The sequence below is a fragment of the Colius striatus genome, chromosome 24, assembly GCF_028858725.1.
Source record: "Colius striatus isolate bColStr4 chromosome 24, bColStr4.1.hap1, whole genome shotgun sequence".
Taxonomy (NCBI): Eukaryota; Metazoa; Chordata; class Aves; order Coliiformes; family Coliidae; genus Colius; species Colius striatus.
This window is the reverse complement of record NC_084782.1, coordinates 2043513-2058696: the sequence shown is the minus strand read 5'-3', so window position 1 is coordinate 2058696 and position 15184 is coordinate 2043513. Positions and strand designations below refer to the sequence as shown.

General features: G+C 47.9%; 1 protein-coding gene across 2 annotated transcripts in view; it reads left to right on the top strand.

Moving 5' to 3' along the window:
* The window catches only part of PHACTR4 (phosphatase and actin regulator 4), a 68251-nt gene that overhangs the window by 24818 nt on the left and 28249 nt on the right, over positions 1 to 15184 (top strand). The window contains exons 1-2 of one of the 2 annotated variants that reach the window (XM_062014363.1): positions 220 to 236; positions 2037 to 2107. Coding sequence is in view for 1 of the 2 variants with exons in the window: in XM_062014362.1 (XP_061870346.1) it covers positions 221 to 236 (16 nt within the window). In the remaining variant the exon portion in view is untranslated. Of the gene's footprint in view, positions 1 to 189; positions 237 to 2036; positions 2108 to 15184 lie in introns of those variants that run through there. The other variant, XM_062014362.1, reaches the window with a different exon arrangement.

Genomic DNA, 15184 nt, shown 5'->3' with positions numbered 1-15184 from the left:
TATTGGTATCTTCAAAGAGGGGTGGAGATGCCACATGCTCTCATTCCTTGTTTGCTGGGGCAGGATTTTTGCTCTAGATTCCCTCCATGCTGATTCTGTGCAGACTGAGCAGAGCTGATAGGGAAGTGAAACTAAACTTGAGCTTTGGTCACACTTGAAATTCTAATTTCTATGTCCCTGTTTTTGTAGGAATTGCTCAGAAAGCCGTTGTGCCAGAGGAATGGAAGAGAACACTGGTGAGTACCCTCCTGGATATCTACCACAGGTCATAGACCTGTTCTTCCCTCTTTGGTTAAGCATCATAAAGAACCTTATGACTTTAAACTTTGTGCCCTCCATTCAAAGGTGGAAGGTGTTTAGAAACTGAACTGGTTTGGCAGATGCATTGGTTGCAACTGTGCTGCATTAATGGTGTGGGCTTGATCTGATTAAAGCTGTGTTGTTATGTCTGGAAGATCATTTTGAAACCTCCCACCTGTGAAACCTGGAATACAAATCTATTGGCTGTCCTAAGCTCTTAAAAACAAATAATTCCTTTCTTAATAGGCTAGAAGCATTGAGCTGGTATGCAGTTGGAACAAGGCACGTGGCAAGCCATAAAGAAGGATCAGCTCACAGTAGCTCCTGGTTTCTCTTTCTGTATTTATTTCCTGAGGCTCCTCTGTCTTGTAGAAGATACAGGATTTTTTTTAATGATACAAATTTTGGCTTTAAAGCTCTTTGCTTTAGGCACTGTGTACTGCTTGCCCTGAGGCAGGCAAACTCATCACTGTTCTGTTTAATTGATGCAAGGATATGGTGGCAAAGAAAAAACCTCTCAGATTTTTGGCTTGAGATTTGCCTTGAAGAGCTTTTCCCTCTGTTTGCCTGAGATGGCCGTGGAAGACATGAGTTAAATGACTGTATTTTCCTTCCTGTTGAGATGAGATTTGCAGAAAGCACTTGCCAGCACTGTGGAAAGGGAGTGTCTCCAGTCAGGATATTGACCTCACACCTTGTTGCACCACCATGTGGCAGCTGATGACTTCTAACTGGTAGTGAAGTGCAACTCTGTGACCATCAAGGTGATTTCTAGGTTGTTCCTGTGCAGCCAGGTGATGCCATCCCTCCAGCCTGAGGAGGGATGTGCTTGTTGGCAAGGCTGTTGCTTGGCATGGCAGATGTATTGGGCCTCTCTGCTGAAGGCTGGGTTTTGACTTCATGCAAAGCTCTGGAGCCCAATAGCTTGGCTGGAACAGCCACGAGCCAAGAGTACATGCTTACAAACATGTCATGCTTATAATCCTGGTGGCAAGAATTGCTGCTGTGCCTTCTAATTGTTAGCCTGTAAGGTGCACATTTAATTGATGGTGATGATTACTTTCCCTTATGATTTGCTCATGGCAAACTGATCTCAGATGATGACTCTGGAAGGGGAAGGATGGGTAAAGTGAGCCATGGCACTGGCAGCTGCTGTTGAAGCAATGGCTGTGGAGATGACAGCTCCCTGCTCAGCCCCTGGACAAAGCACAGACAGCAGCAGGGCGAGTTTTTCCATCTCTCCAGCCTGCATTAATGGGATGACTTTAGGCAACACTGAGAGCTCTGCTTATTCACCAGGACTGGGCCTCTGCTGAGACTGCCAGCAGCCAGCTGTGTTCTTATCAGAAAGCTTTTTGTCCCTTTATACTTGCAGTGTAACTCCATTTTTGGGTAGGTCAGTGAGACCTGGGGTTGGATCCTGTTGAGGTTACCGAGAGCTTTGACTCCTGAATGGAGCAGTGCTGGTGGCCTGGGATGTGAAAGGCCTTATGTTGTTTGCATTTTGCCAACCTAAGTAAAATTCCCTCTCCTTTCCCTTTGAACAAATTCAGCTGTGTGAGCTGAGGAGGGAGGATCTGTATTTGATCTTTGCATGCACAGCCACCCCACACAGCTGGTTGGGATGCTTTACGTGTTGCCTCCTCAAGCTCTGGGAGCTGAGAGCCCCATATTAAAGGCAAAATAAGCAGATGGGTCTTTTATTGTTGTTTCCTTAAAATTCCTTTGCTTTTAAGGATGCTCATTCTCCAAGTGCTGCTAAGCTCAGGACTCCTGGGTTGTTCCGGGCACTCAGGCTGGAGATGAGGTAAGGTGGAGCTACGTGCAGGAGCTGAGCCCAAGTCGATGCCCTTTGTTCCCTCCAAGCCTGGTGCTTTTGGATGTCCTGCTGCCCTTAACTGGTTGTATATTAACTGCATTCACAATGCTGCATGGCTGGCTTTTGTTTGAACTGCATTGGCACGTGTTCAGCGTCGGTGTGCTGCGAATGGCCACTGGGACTGCACACAAGCACAAATCCTTTCTAGCTGTCAGGCTTCGCTAGCTGTGGGTGGGAGGGAGGGAGGGAGGGAGAGCCCTCCTTGGCTGGCTGCCCTGCCTAATTAAAAATGAAATTTGCTGTTGCCTTCAGATTTTAATTCATGCTCATCCCTGAAGACTAGTGGAAGCAGGGTCTCCAGGCAGCTGCAATGAAGTTTCAGAGCTTGTCTATACAGGGTTATTTTAGAACAGGTAGGCAACGTTACATTTTGCTCTGAACCTTACCCTGGGTTGTTTTTCAAGTATAGAGAATATATAGAAACTTCTTGCAAGCTTTGGGATGTGACCCTGAGCAAGTGACTATAGTTTAAGCCTCCTCATGTCAGCTATCTGCAGTAATCTGGATGTGTGGGGGCTGTAGGTAGGGCAGCATCACGTGGCTTAGATTTTCACTCTAATGCTGGACTTGAGCAGAACTGCATTCCTTCACTATAGGCTGTGACTGGCCTTGGCTTAACGAGTGCACCAACTGCTCAAGTCACAGTAATTTGTGTTGATGGTCAGCCTGAGCCTTCTGTTTGCACTGACTCTGCTGCAAAACGTGCTAGAGACAGAGGAAGTTTTGAGGTGGTGGGAAACCCCAAGGTCCTGTGCAGGAGCTGAACAGTGGTGGTGATGGGTTGTGCCTTGGTGTGACACTGGAGCTGAGAGGAAGGTGGGAGGAAGGAGATTGGCCAGAGGAACAAATGACATCTAAATATACTTGCATTGCTGGGCCTGGTTTCCCTGCTTTCCAAGGTCCCACCTACACAAGTGATCTGTTGAAGGGAAATGTCACTGGAATACCTTTCCCCTCTTCAGATCCTTCCTGTGACGTGGGGTGAAGGATCACACTCTATTTTCAGAGCCTGTTCCAGCTATTCCACCTACTGCCTACACTGTTGCTGCCCAGACCCTCTCCCAGAGACCTCTCTCTTATCTTGGCATGATTTGAGCTAGGTTTGGACCTTTTTTATAGTCCAGATTGTCTTTGTACCTTGCATTTCATCTGCCTGTAAGTCTGTGAGATTGAAGAAGCAGGAGCTTTGTGCCTGACCAGGCAAGTCTCACCTCATGTCTGTGTCCCTTGAAAGCTCTGCTGTTGGATTGACCTAACGTGGAAGCAGGCCTGCAGTTCTCTTGCCCAAGTAGTGTTTGAGCTAATCATTCACAAGTAGCTGTGGGGTGAGCATAGCAATGGCATTCTTCACGGGAAGTGTTTGCTCTTGGGTCCTTTGACCTCCTGTACTTCAGTGCTCTGTGTACAGTCTCTGCTTGTGGTTACACACTTCCCCTGCAGGTATTGGGATATGAACCTTTCAGTAGCTTCCCTAAAAGGTCAAAATCTCTGTGGGACAACTGTGGAGCATTTTGAGAGACTGAAGTAGCCTTTGCATACACAGACTCTTACCCAGAGCAGCATTTTTTAGGATAGCACTTGAAATACTGAGTTTGGAGATGAAGAATCTTCTGCAGTTATTGCTTTATTCAAGGCTGACTTTCATCCTCTTTGACTTTCATCTCCTTTCCCTCCTGCTGTGCTACTTTTTGTCCAATTCCTTTCCTTCTAAAAATAAGAAATACTCATTGAGTCCTTAACCTTTGTGCAAACAGAAGTAATTTGGTGTAGCATCTATGCTGGTTTCTGAGCTCTGTGCCCTCGTAAGGAAACCAGTGTGATATGAATCTGCTGCTTTTGGAGACTTAAGACTCCAAATATAGTCTGAGTAGAGGAAATGGCTGGAAATGTGAGTCCTCCTTATGCCACCAGCTCTGCTACATGTTCCTGGCAGGATACATGGTTGGCTACCCCACTCCCATTTTTTTAATCCCTAAAAATGAACACAATCCCTTCAGATGCTCAGAGGTTCCAACCCAGAATGGAGCTGAGGGTATGATCATCACATGTGCATAGGGAACAGGAGTTTTAGATCAAGTTTGGTTCAAAGCATGTCCTATCTTAGCAGCCCTGCTATCTGAAAGGAAGTTGGAGACCAAAAAGCTTTTCCAGGGCTAGACTGTCCAAGCAGGTTCTGGCATTGATGCCTTTTAAAAAAGACTCAGAGGTGGATGCAATGGTAAAGGTGTAATGACTATGACTTATCCCAAAGACCCTTTAATCACTGGCTTCCATCAGCCTCTTGCCTTGAGATCTGAAAAGAACACTCATTTTCATACAGCTGCTAGCTGATGTGTGGAACATGGATGAGATCCCTCTTGCACTCTGCTATTGCTCCTTCCCAAGACCCAAAGCTTGGCATCTCCTCCAGGGAGGCACTATGTGCAAGTAAGAGAGAGAAGACTACAGATGTGCAAAGTCTATTATGAGGAAACAAAACCTGCTCAGGAAAACCAGTTTTCTGCTTCAAAGGTGTCTGCCAAGAGACTTTCTTCTTGCTGTTCCTTTGTTTATGAAGCCTTTTGTGTTTAGCAGCAGTGAAAGCTGAGGGAGTGGCTGCTGGGATGTGAAATGTTTTGCTTGTAGCTTGTTAGTTTGAACCTAAGGAGAAATTATGACTTTCCCATCTCGTGTCTCTGGAGTGGTGGCAGAGATGAGGACTTTGCAAGGACCACAGCTGCCAGACAGAGCTGCCTGCATGGGAGCAAGGTCTCCACCTCCCTCTGACCTGATGGTGACTGTAACAGGGTGTCAGGGTTGAGGAGGAAATGTGCTGCAGTTATCTGCTGTTCTTCAGAAACCTAATGAGGCTTTAGAGCTCCAGGACAGTCATTCTGGTAGTTTGAGGTACACCCTTCCAGAAGGGAAGGGTCTAAGTGTGGGCAGGAAGGGCAGAGGGTGAGGTAGAGGGCACTTGTATTATGCTTTGCATTTGCTGAAGGATTTGGATGGAAATCCAGCCTCTGCTTCAGGAGTTCTTCGACTTGCCTTGTGCTCAGGACTGGCTGTTGGGAATCCCCTTTTGCTGACTAAGGCTTCAACTGGAAATCAGCTGCTTGGAGGCTGCTGCCAGGACATGGATTTAACTCACCATCCAGCAGCATTAGGGGAAAACTTATCAAATGTGCACTTCTATGTTGAACTAAAGTGTTTTGATGATGTGGTTCTTAGTTTAAACTCCATTGTTGTTGGCTGGGTTTGATCTGCAGGGTCAAACATGGAGCAGTGCAGTTAGGGCTGCTTCAGTGTCACATGGTGCTGGAGAAGAGCAGCAAATGCTACCCAACCAGTGCAAATCTCTGTATAATGTCTATTCCAGAAGAAAAGAACAGGGATTTTGTTCTTCCAGGAGGACACAGAAGCTGTGATTCCCTTCTGAGATCCTGGATATTATGTATACAGCAATAAAACTGCTTTGTGCAAGACAACAGAGGAGAACAAAAGTGGTCAAAGTGCCTGAGACTAAACACTGAATTGCAGTATGCTAATTTGTGAGCACACAGGAAAGCAAAATACAGCAGTTCCTTAGGCAGATTTACCAGAGGGTTAAACTGAGCAGTGGAGATGAGAGATCTCTCAGTGTTTGTCTTCAGGTGCAGCACAGAACACTTGCTTACCTACATAATAAAAGCATAAACAAGTCCAGTGTGTTTGACAAGCTAGCCAAAGGCTTTGGGACATTATCCTGACAGCCTTTTTGTTCTTCAGTTTGTGATGGATATTGTAGTTCTTGGTGTAATTAACGTGCTGAGTGCTGTTGGGGTGCTTGGGGCAGTGAATGAGGTGCCGGCGTTCTGCTCAACGTGCCAGTGATTCAGCTCAGCTCTCCACCTCCAAGGTGATGTGGCATTTAATAAATACTCCATAATTCCCCCCATGAACAAGCCCCTTATGATTTGAGTATGTGTCTGAACTCTTGTTGCCTTTTCCACTCCCAATCTGCAAGCCAAGTGTTTCACAGAGATTATTTGCTGACCTGCCAGAGACCTCGTAATTCTGTGGCAACTCATTTCGAGTGACTTTTAAAGCTGCTGAAGTAAAGGGCTGTGCAGTTTCTACAGATAGCTCTGCCTGCAGGAAAGTGGAGGTTAATTTTGCTGGGTTTGTGGTTTAGTGGCTAAGCTGTGGATGTGTTGGGAATGAGATGCTTTGGTCCCTGGGCTGGCTGGAGCATGATAGTAGCAAAGGCTGATGCTGAGTGAGAAATGTTGTGTCCGCTGAAGTGCTTTGATTGAATTGAATGATCTCATTCCTTGTATTAAGAGATAAGACCTTGTAGGACATGTAACCAATCCTCTGGATAATTCAGGCCAACTCAGTGTGAAATAGTGAGTGGAGCTACTGTGGGTCAGTAAGCAGGGCATGGAGCAGAAGGGTCAGATTTCCAGAGTTGCCAGTTTTCATTTTCAACTTGTTGGACCTTCAATTCACCTTACTGCCTGTAAATTCCATCAGAGGATTTTTAGTAGCTGGTTTTATTGGGGTTGGGGGGTAGAAGAGCCTGCCTGAAACCAAAGGTAGGATAAATGAAGTGGTATTTCTTGTTGTTATTACTCTTTCTCTTACTTCAGCCAGCAGCAATGTGTCCAAGCTGAATGGCAAACCTGGCTTTTTAAAACCCAAATGTTCTCATTAACGTTGCTGCCCTTGTGAGCTGTAACTGGAGTGAGCTGGGGCTGCTCCAGCTTGCTGGCTGACACTTGCATCTTCTCACCACTTGACGTCACTGCTTTATCTGTTTCTTTCTCATTTGTCTTGAAAAGGAGCCTGGCTCTGATTTCTGAAGGTGTCTTTTGTCTCCTAAAACACCTGAGTGCAACAGGATCTGGTGTGGGGTTTTTACAGGGTGAACCAATCTGTGATGGGAGGAGTGATAACCATGACTTGCTGAGGAAGAACACTGCTTTTCAACCCAGCCCCATTCTGGCTTGCTTTGTGAAACATGGATTTTAGCATCTCTGAAGGACTTACCAGCTGGGTTATGAGAAATTTGTATTGCCCTGTATGTGTAAAATATTTATGGGAGTAACTAAATGTCACTGTTTAGCTGACTGGGATTTGGGCTGCTCTGTTTTTGAGCTGAGCTTTGCACACTTGGGTTTTGCAGTGGATCCAGGTGCCTCTCGGAGCCTTGTACTAAGGCTGTGTGAGGTCAAGCTGTGTGTGCTGGTGTAACAGCCTTTTCCTTTCACTGTCTCAGTCCTTTTCTCTTCCATTTCTGCCTGGAAAGCTGCTTTGATCTGGGGTGTATGGGGTGCCACTGCTGCTCACCTGGTCACTGCAGAAATCTAGAGATGCAAATAGAAGTGTGCTGAAGGAGGCCAGAATGGGTGCTGGGGTCTGAGACAGCACCTCACCCCCAGCCCTTCTCCCCCGGGACGAACTGAGTGAATTCCTCTCCCTGCCGCTACGGCCGCGGACAGGACCGCGTTGGGTGCCTCGCAGGGACCCGGCAGAGCCTGGCACCCTGCTCTGGTGCGGGGCAGGACGCGGCTGCGAATCCCCCGTGGCCGGGAATCCCCGAGCCCCGCAGACACGGACGCGGGGTGCGGGGGCGCCGGTTGCGGCGCTGCGCGGCGGCCGCCAGGGGGCGATCGGCACCGGGAGCGGAGCGGAGCGAGGCGCGGGATGGCGCGGTGCTGCCGGCCACGGGCGGGCTTGGGCCTGAGCCCGCGGGATGCCGCGAAGAGGGGAGCGATGCGGTGAGGCCGAACAAGGCTCAGGGCTGGGTCCTGCCATTGGGCCACCCCAAGCCCAGGCTGGGGCAGAGGGGCTGGAAGCTGCTGCAGGGAAAGGGCCTGGGGGGGTTGGTGGCAGCGGCTGAACAGGAGCCAGCAGCGTGCCCAGGGGGGCAAGAAGGCCAAGGGCAGCCTGACTGGGATCAGCTCTGGGGTGGCAGCAGGAGCAGGGCAGGGATTGTCCCCTGTGCTGGGCCCTGGGGAGGCTGCAGCTCCAGGGCTGTGTCAGTGCTGGGCCCCTCACTCACTGCCACAGGGACACTGAGGGGCTGCAGCGTGGCCAGAGCCGGGCACAGAGCTGGGGAAGGGGCTGGAGCACAAGGGGCTGGGGAGGGGCTGAGGGAATGGGGGTGCTGAGCCTGGAGAAGAGGAGGCTGAGGGTAGACAGCAGCACTCTCTGACACTCCCTGACAGGAGGCTGCAGGGAGATGGGGGTCAGGCTCTGCTCCCCAGCAATGAATGACAGGATGAGGAAAGGGGCTCAAGTTTCCCCAGGGGAGTTTAAGATTGGAGCTGAGGCAGAACTGTTTCCCTGAGAGGGGTGTTAGCCCCTGTGCCAGGCTGCCCAGGGAGCTGGGGGAGTGCCCAGCCCTGGAGGGATCCCAAAGCCATGGAGCTGAGGTGCTGAGGGCTGTGGGTCAGTGCTGGGCTGGGCAGGGTGAGGGGAGGGCTGGCACTGCAGCAGCTTCAGGGGCTTTTCTAACCTAAATGATTCTGTGAAAATAAGAGTGGCCTAATTAGTGTAGCACAGCCAAAGAAAAGCCTCCCTCTGCACTTGAAAAGGTGGAATTTAATAACTTTCTGTGCTCCATATAAGAATCCTGTGGAAAAACACAATCTGGTTCCTGTGGTTCTCCCCCCACGGGCTGGGAAACAGCTCTGTGTGCTGTTTGGTTTGTATATTTTCCCTTTCCTTCCCCAGCAGGGCTGCAGTCAGGGACTCTTTTCCAAGGGTAGGTGAAAAGTGAGTCATGGCTTGGCAAGGAAAAGAACTCCTGAAGCCTCAGTGGTGATCCTTAGTGAATGGATCTGCTGGTAGCTCTGTTCTCAAATGTCTGAAGCCGACCCTTGATCATTGAGAGGACCATAACCAACCTCTGCAATTGTTTAAATCCAACTGAAGTGTTGGAAAAAGCTGCCTCTACCCACCCTCCCCACCCCTCAGTCCTTTGATCTTAACATTAAATCTTGGTGACATTAGTGGTGATTCGGCAAGTAAACATTGTCCCTTCCTGGAGGGAAGGCGGAAGTTTGTTCTCCTCAAGCACTGTGCATTGCAGGGGTTAAGTTACATTTTGCTTTTGGGGAGGAAAGGAAAATCTCTCCAAGTAATTAACTTAAGATGCTGACTCTAATGAAGGGACTTTCAAAGCTGGGGCTGGTTGGGGACCCTGATGGGAATCCCCTGTTGAATTGGTGACATTAGGAGTGATTCTTCAATTATTAGGCTGGAATGATGTTGAACATGAAGTTAATCCTGTTATCTCTCAAATATTGAGCAAACTGCTTGCTCTGGATAACTATAATGGGATTACAGTAGTCAGTCTGGCACCCCCAACACTCCCTATCTGGTCAGGATAAAGTCTTGATCAGTCTTCCTGGAGTTACTTTTGGGAGGTGGTGTCTGGGACATGGTTTTCCAGCAGTGCTGGATTTATTTGATGAGCACCCTGTTGCCTTATGAAGCCATTCACTCCTCCACAGCAAAGATCCCTTGAGCCCATCCCTAAATAAATATTTAGGAAAAGAATTGAAGAACAAGGATGAGTATAAAAGGAGACTTCCCTTCGTCATGCCTTCCTGGCATCAAGAGCCTGCAGTGAAGTGAGTTCCTGTGCCAGAAACTGTTCCCAAGCCATCGTGAGTATCATCAGTTGTGGTTTGAAAACCTGATTTTGCAACTGGGAGAGCCTGTAGCAATTGTTCTAAACAAAAATAACTGGGGGGCTTTTTAAATGGATTATCTTGAGTTTGTTTTTAAGCAGTCTGATAAATTGCAAGGGAGCCAATGTGAGGAAAGACACAAGAACCAAGATGATCGTGTAGGGAGGAGAGGGAAAAGAGGGAAAAGCCTTATTGCATGTTCAGTCACTGGCTGGTGTTCATTGTAGTCAGGATTGCTGTCCTACTGAGCCCACAGACCTCCAGGTTTTGGTGGCCTGACTTTTCTGCAGCCATTTGTCATGAGCTGGAACAAGTGACATCCGTGGTTGCAGCAGGGCAAAACACAGGGACATGGTTCTGCAGTTGTGGACAGCAATCAGGCTGCTGCCTGTGAGAGGTTCACCCTGGTCAGAATTAGGATTTGAGTTTCAAAGTCAGGGAAAACGATTTTGTTTCTTTACTCTGGAGCCAGAGGCTCAATGAACAATAAACCAGGCTGGAGTGATTGCTACAACACCCACTAAATGAGCAGATGTTGTTGTGCCAAGCCAGAATCTCCCAGAAATGTTGGGAAGTGCCACTGAAGGGTCAGGCAGCTTCCAGTTTCCAAGCTTTGATTCTGTCTGGTTTTCCTAAGGCTGATCTGAATCTCATTAGGAACTGGAGATTTGTTTTGATGAGGTTTTGTTTCTCTTATTCACTTGAGGAAGGTGAGAATTGCTTTGAAATCTCTGAGGGGCTCCTTTACAGCATAAGGAGGCTTCAGTGTTGCTAATGACTGATGTGTCCAGGCTGCTTAGAAGATGTGGGCTGGTGTAGCCAAGGGGCCCTTGAGATTCTGTGATTTACACACTGTGTGTTGTGCAGTAGCTCAGATGTTTGCTCTAACATATCCTTCCTATAACTACTGCTTGAAGAATGTGCCTACTGGATCCCTGGTTTTCAGCCTTTCCTTTGTGCCCCCTTGAATATCATCTGACAGGAGACACAGACCCCTGTGGAGTTAATACAAACGTGCCTGTCTTTCTCAGTGGCTTCTCTTTGGATTTCTTCAAGAGAGCTCTTGCTCATTCTTCCTGCAAGCTAAAACCCTTCAACTTGAGGTTAGGTGCCTCTTGGTCTCACATGCAGCAGATCTTGAGGCAGGAACTCTTTGGTGGATGCCATGGTGACGGGTTTGTACCAATACTTACGAGTCAGATCTTCATCCCTCAGCAGCCTTGGCCTCTTTGAGCCCTAAAGTACGTTGTAACCTCATGGAGCCATGAGATGTAGCATGGAGCTCTGTGGCTGCCTAATCTCTGCCATGTGATTCTTTGATCCAAGCCCCTATCTCAAGGTGTTTAACAGAGGTGTGAGGTGTGCAAAGGCTGCTGTGGCAGGCGTGAGGTGCAGCACGCTGCCCTCTCCAGCACACTGACTTGGGGCTTATCTGCATTGCAAGTGAAGGGAGGACTAGGACTCACATAAGCCTTCCTGGGTTGGCTGTAAGCTTGTTAGCTCACATACTTGAAATAGCAGTGTGCTATAACTCTTAGCTGCACAGTTTGTCTGAGGAGGTAGGTAAATATTAGAGTAGCTCACCCTTGCAGAGCTGCTGGCCTTTGGCACTTAAGCTGGCTGCTCCAAAGGCAGTCCTGATGGGCTGCAGTGGTCATGCTGGGCTACAGTCAAACCTCTTACTGGCAGAAATGGTCCTTGTTTGAGTTGAGCCACGTTTCCTTTTGGCCACTGTGCCTCCAGCAGTGCTCAAAGGTTGCTGCCCCATGTTCAACCATGTCAAGTGTGACTAGAGGAGAGTGTTATCTGATAGTCTCAGAAAGAGCTTTTGGCTGCTGTTTTGGTATTGGTGCTACTTGCTCCTAAACAAGGTCACCACTGATGTTCTGCAAATGCAGAAGCAAGGGATTGAGGTGAAATCTTGTGAAATGAGGATTCTGGGAATGTGTGAAGGGTCATCTCTGCAAGAGGGGGAGCAACTCTGGGAGAAACAGCTTCTTGCAAGGTTACAATCAGCTATACCTTCTGAACCGATGGGGTTATCTCATCTCTTGGCATTTCCTTGAATTATATGAAATGGCCTTGAGAGTGTAAATAAGTGCCATGGCATTGTCTCTGCAGCTCCTGAGAGTCGGTGTGATGCACAAACAGCGCTTGGTTTTGGGGATCTGATCCGTGCGTGTCCTGGGACATCGGTGATTGTCACACCTGCTTTTGGGTGCCTTGTTCTGGGATGGCTCTTAGTGCTTGGGCTGAAGAGCTCTGAGTGCTGGCAGAAAGAGAGCAGCATCAAGGCAGGGGCTGGGATTTCAGGAGGAGCTTTAGAGGGTTCAATAGGGTGCTGGCATTGTGCTTTCAGTAGTTCTCTCCCCAGTTGAACAGGAGTGAGGAAAGGAATGATTCACAGCACACGGCTAAACGCTGCTTTAATCACACCAACAGCAGTCTTATGTTTCAATCTTAAGCCTCACTGCTGCTTGGAGACACCTTGGTGGTTGGGCAAGAGTAAATATTTGGAGAGTTGAGGCTGAGGTTCACTCAGTGTCTTGCTGATGGCTCTCGTCTGAGTGTGAGCCGTGGTCTGGATGTGCCACCATTTTGGGTGGTCCATGGTGCATCTACATCTATGCAAGATGTTTGGCCAGATGAACTTCCTAAGCCTTATCTTGTTCCTTAAATAGAGAATAAAGCTTGTATCAACATGAATCACAAAGTTGATAAACTGGAATGGTTCCTCTTGGAGTTGTCTCCTTATATTGGGCAAATATTTACCCACATTGTTTCAAAAGGTATATTTGTGCAATAGGAGGTCAAACCTGTAATTACCTGCCAGCTTCACTCTGGTAGAAATGCCTTGTTAAAAACACAGTACACTGGAAAGGAAGCTTTTTAAACCTGATGTTTGTGTGTGAAGCTGAAGTGGTGGTTTAACATCTGAACATTTCATGAGAGCTTTCAAGTTACCCCGGGTGCAAAAAGTATTTTCCTCCCCAAATTGAAGTGCCTTCAGCCAAATCTATACCCTGTTTCCTTCCAGTTCTGAGCTGTGGCAGGGAATGTGAGTTTCTCTTCCAAATGTATCTGCTGGAGATGCTCAGGAGCTGAGATTGTGTGCCAAACTTGCCTTGCATTTTAATGAGGAGCTTTTAGCCTAGGCAATAATTAAAGCAGAGCAGGTGCGGTAGGGAAGTTGGGTGTTCCCCAAAAAGCTAAACCAAGGCGCTTTTGTCAGTCTCCCTGGGCAGAGCCAAGTAAATGAAGGATGGTAGGATGCCCTGGCACTGCCTGCCTTCGTGCAGTAACTTGGAAAAAATGTAACTCCAGCCTGCAGAGCTGTAGGTATTGAAGGAGAATTTGGCTGCTTGGTGTGTGGGGTGTCTGCAGTCAGCCCTTGGGCCTGGCCGAGGGAAGGCTTCAGAAACCTCTTGGTGCAGTTCTACATTGGGATGGGAAGAGTGAGTGCATGTGCTGAGATGTTTCTGAAAGGTTAAAAAGAGGAAACAAGGCTTTCACAGAGCAATCTTGCTGCCATTCCTTTCAGCTAGCATGTGGGCAGAGGCTTCCAGTTTAAGGCTGGGGTTTGTCATCCTGAAGGATTAGGGGTAGGAAGAGAAATTGGGGTTTCTGAGTCTTAATGAATCAGAGCAAGGATAGCAGCCTGTGGAGCATAACCTGTACATGGCAGCCTAACAAATACAGTGCTACCTCTGAGGGTTCACTTAAATTGAACCTTATTTTAGGGGCTTAGGATTTACTGCCAATTTTGCTGTTAAATTGCAGTCCCAAGCGTTAGTGCTTAAGAGTCTGGCCCATCAGTTTTACAGGTGACATAGATGGACTCAGCTCTTTGCCAAAGGCCTCAGATATTCTGAATAATGTCTGTATAAAGCTGTAAAGTCTCATTTGTATTTGGTTTGTCCAGTAAGACAGTTACCAAAGAGAATGTGACTGTCTAGGACAGTACTGCAGCCACTTGCTCAGGAAGAGCACTGCACACTTAGGCCAGTCCTAAAAGCACATGCTGGGTAGTGATTTGAAAGGAGGAGTATAGTCTTGCTTTGTGCTGAAACTCAGGTAGGTTGATCATTCTTTATCTGCAGTATTTTGCAGTGGGAAGCCTTAGGTGATGTCAGTTTATAGGTTCTTCTCCGAGTATCTTAGTTTCTGATGCAAGAGGGAGGCTTTGGACAAGTGGTAAGCTAAATGCCAAGCCTGTTTCTTCTCTAAACAATGGAATAATTAATGTCATCTTCTTCTCCATGTTTTTGCTTAATGTGTTCCTAATAATATAGCTGCAAGTGGCAGATGGGTGTCCTGCCCCCGAGTGCTTCACTGCTGGGAACATGCTGATGCTTTGCTGATGCACGATGCTTTGCTGGAATGTGTCTTATATCTGTGCTTCCTTTTGGCTTTGAACCAGTGTTTCTTTTAAATGCTGCTTCAAGGTGCTCCAAAAAGTAGTTTGTCAGCTTTGGAGGTTTCCCTTGCCTCAAGATGGCATAGCTGTGAATCACTGTGGTGATGAAGTTAGCCAAGATGTGACTGAATCTTTAATTTTGTCAGGATTACATTCCTCAGCATTCCCTCCCTAGTAAACAAGAAAATACTTAGCATGTGTTGTAATTATAGTGAGTGGTGAGGAGGCACTGAAGGTGACAGTTTCTCAGGACTGGCTAGGCCATGCTCTCATTGGAAGTTTCCTTTGGTGGAAAACAAAGCTGGGGGATATTTTGGCTTTAAGCTCCTCTTGGCCTCAAGACCCACTATGCAATTCTCTTTAGGATGGTGCTTTAGTGGTTCCTTGTGTCTGACCTGCTGTGATCACAAGGCTTCCCAGGAGCTTGTCCTCAGCTTTATTTTCCCTCCCTAAGCATGAGGTTGAACATGCTGTCATGCTGCTGCTGAGCCCAGAGCAATGCTCTTCCCCCACTTCTGCTGTCCCCGGCACCATCTGTGCTGCTGTAGGGCACATGGGTTGCTCATCTGCCCCACCACCAGCCCATGATGGTGGCTCCAAGATAGTCCACAACGTGCCACATCTGCTGCCCTTGGCTTTCAGAGATCCAACAGCTGCTATTGCTGTGCTGACTAACTAGTGGGGACAAAGGGACTGGAATTCTCTGGGAAATAGGAGTTTCCCCTGTTGGAAATGTCAGAGGAAGCACGGAGGAAATCATGTGGTTTAGGAGCGGTTACCTCACTTCTCTCTCTCATCCAAACCAGCTCCCTTTCATCCCAGTATACAGAACCTGAACAATGCCATGCCAGCTGCCTTATAAATAAACCATGTTCCATTTCCACCCTGGGTATGGGGCTGACTGTTAATACCATGTAAGGAGAGAGG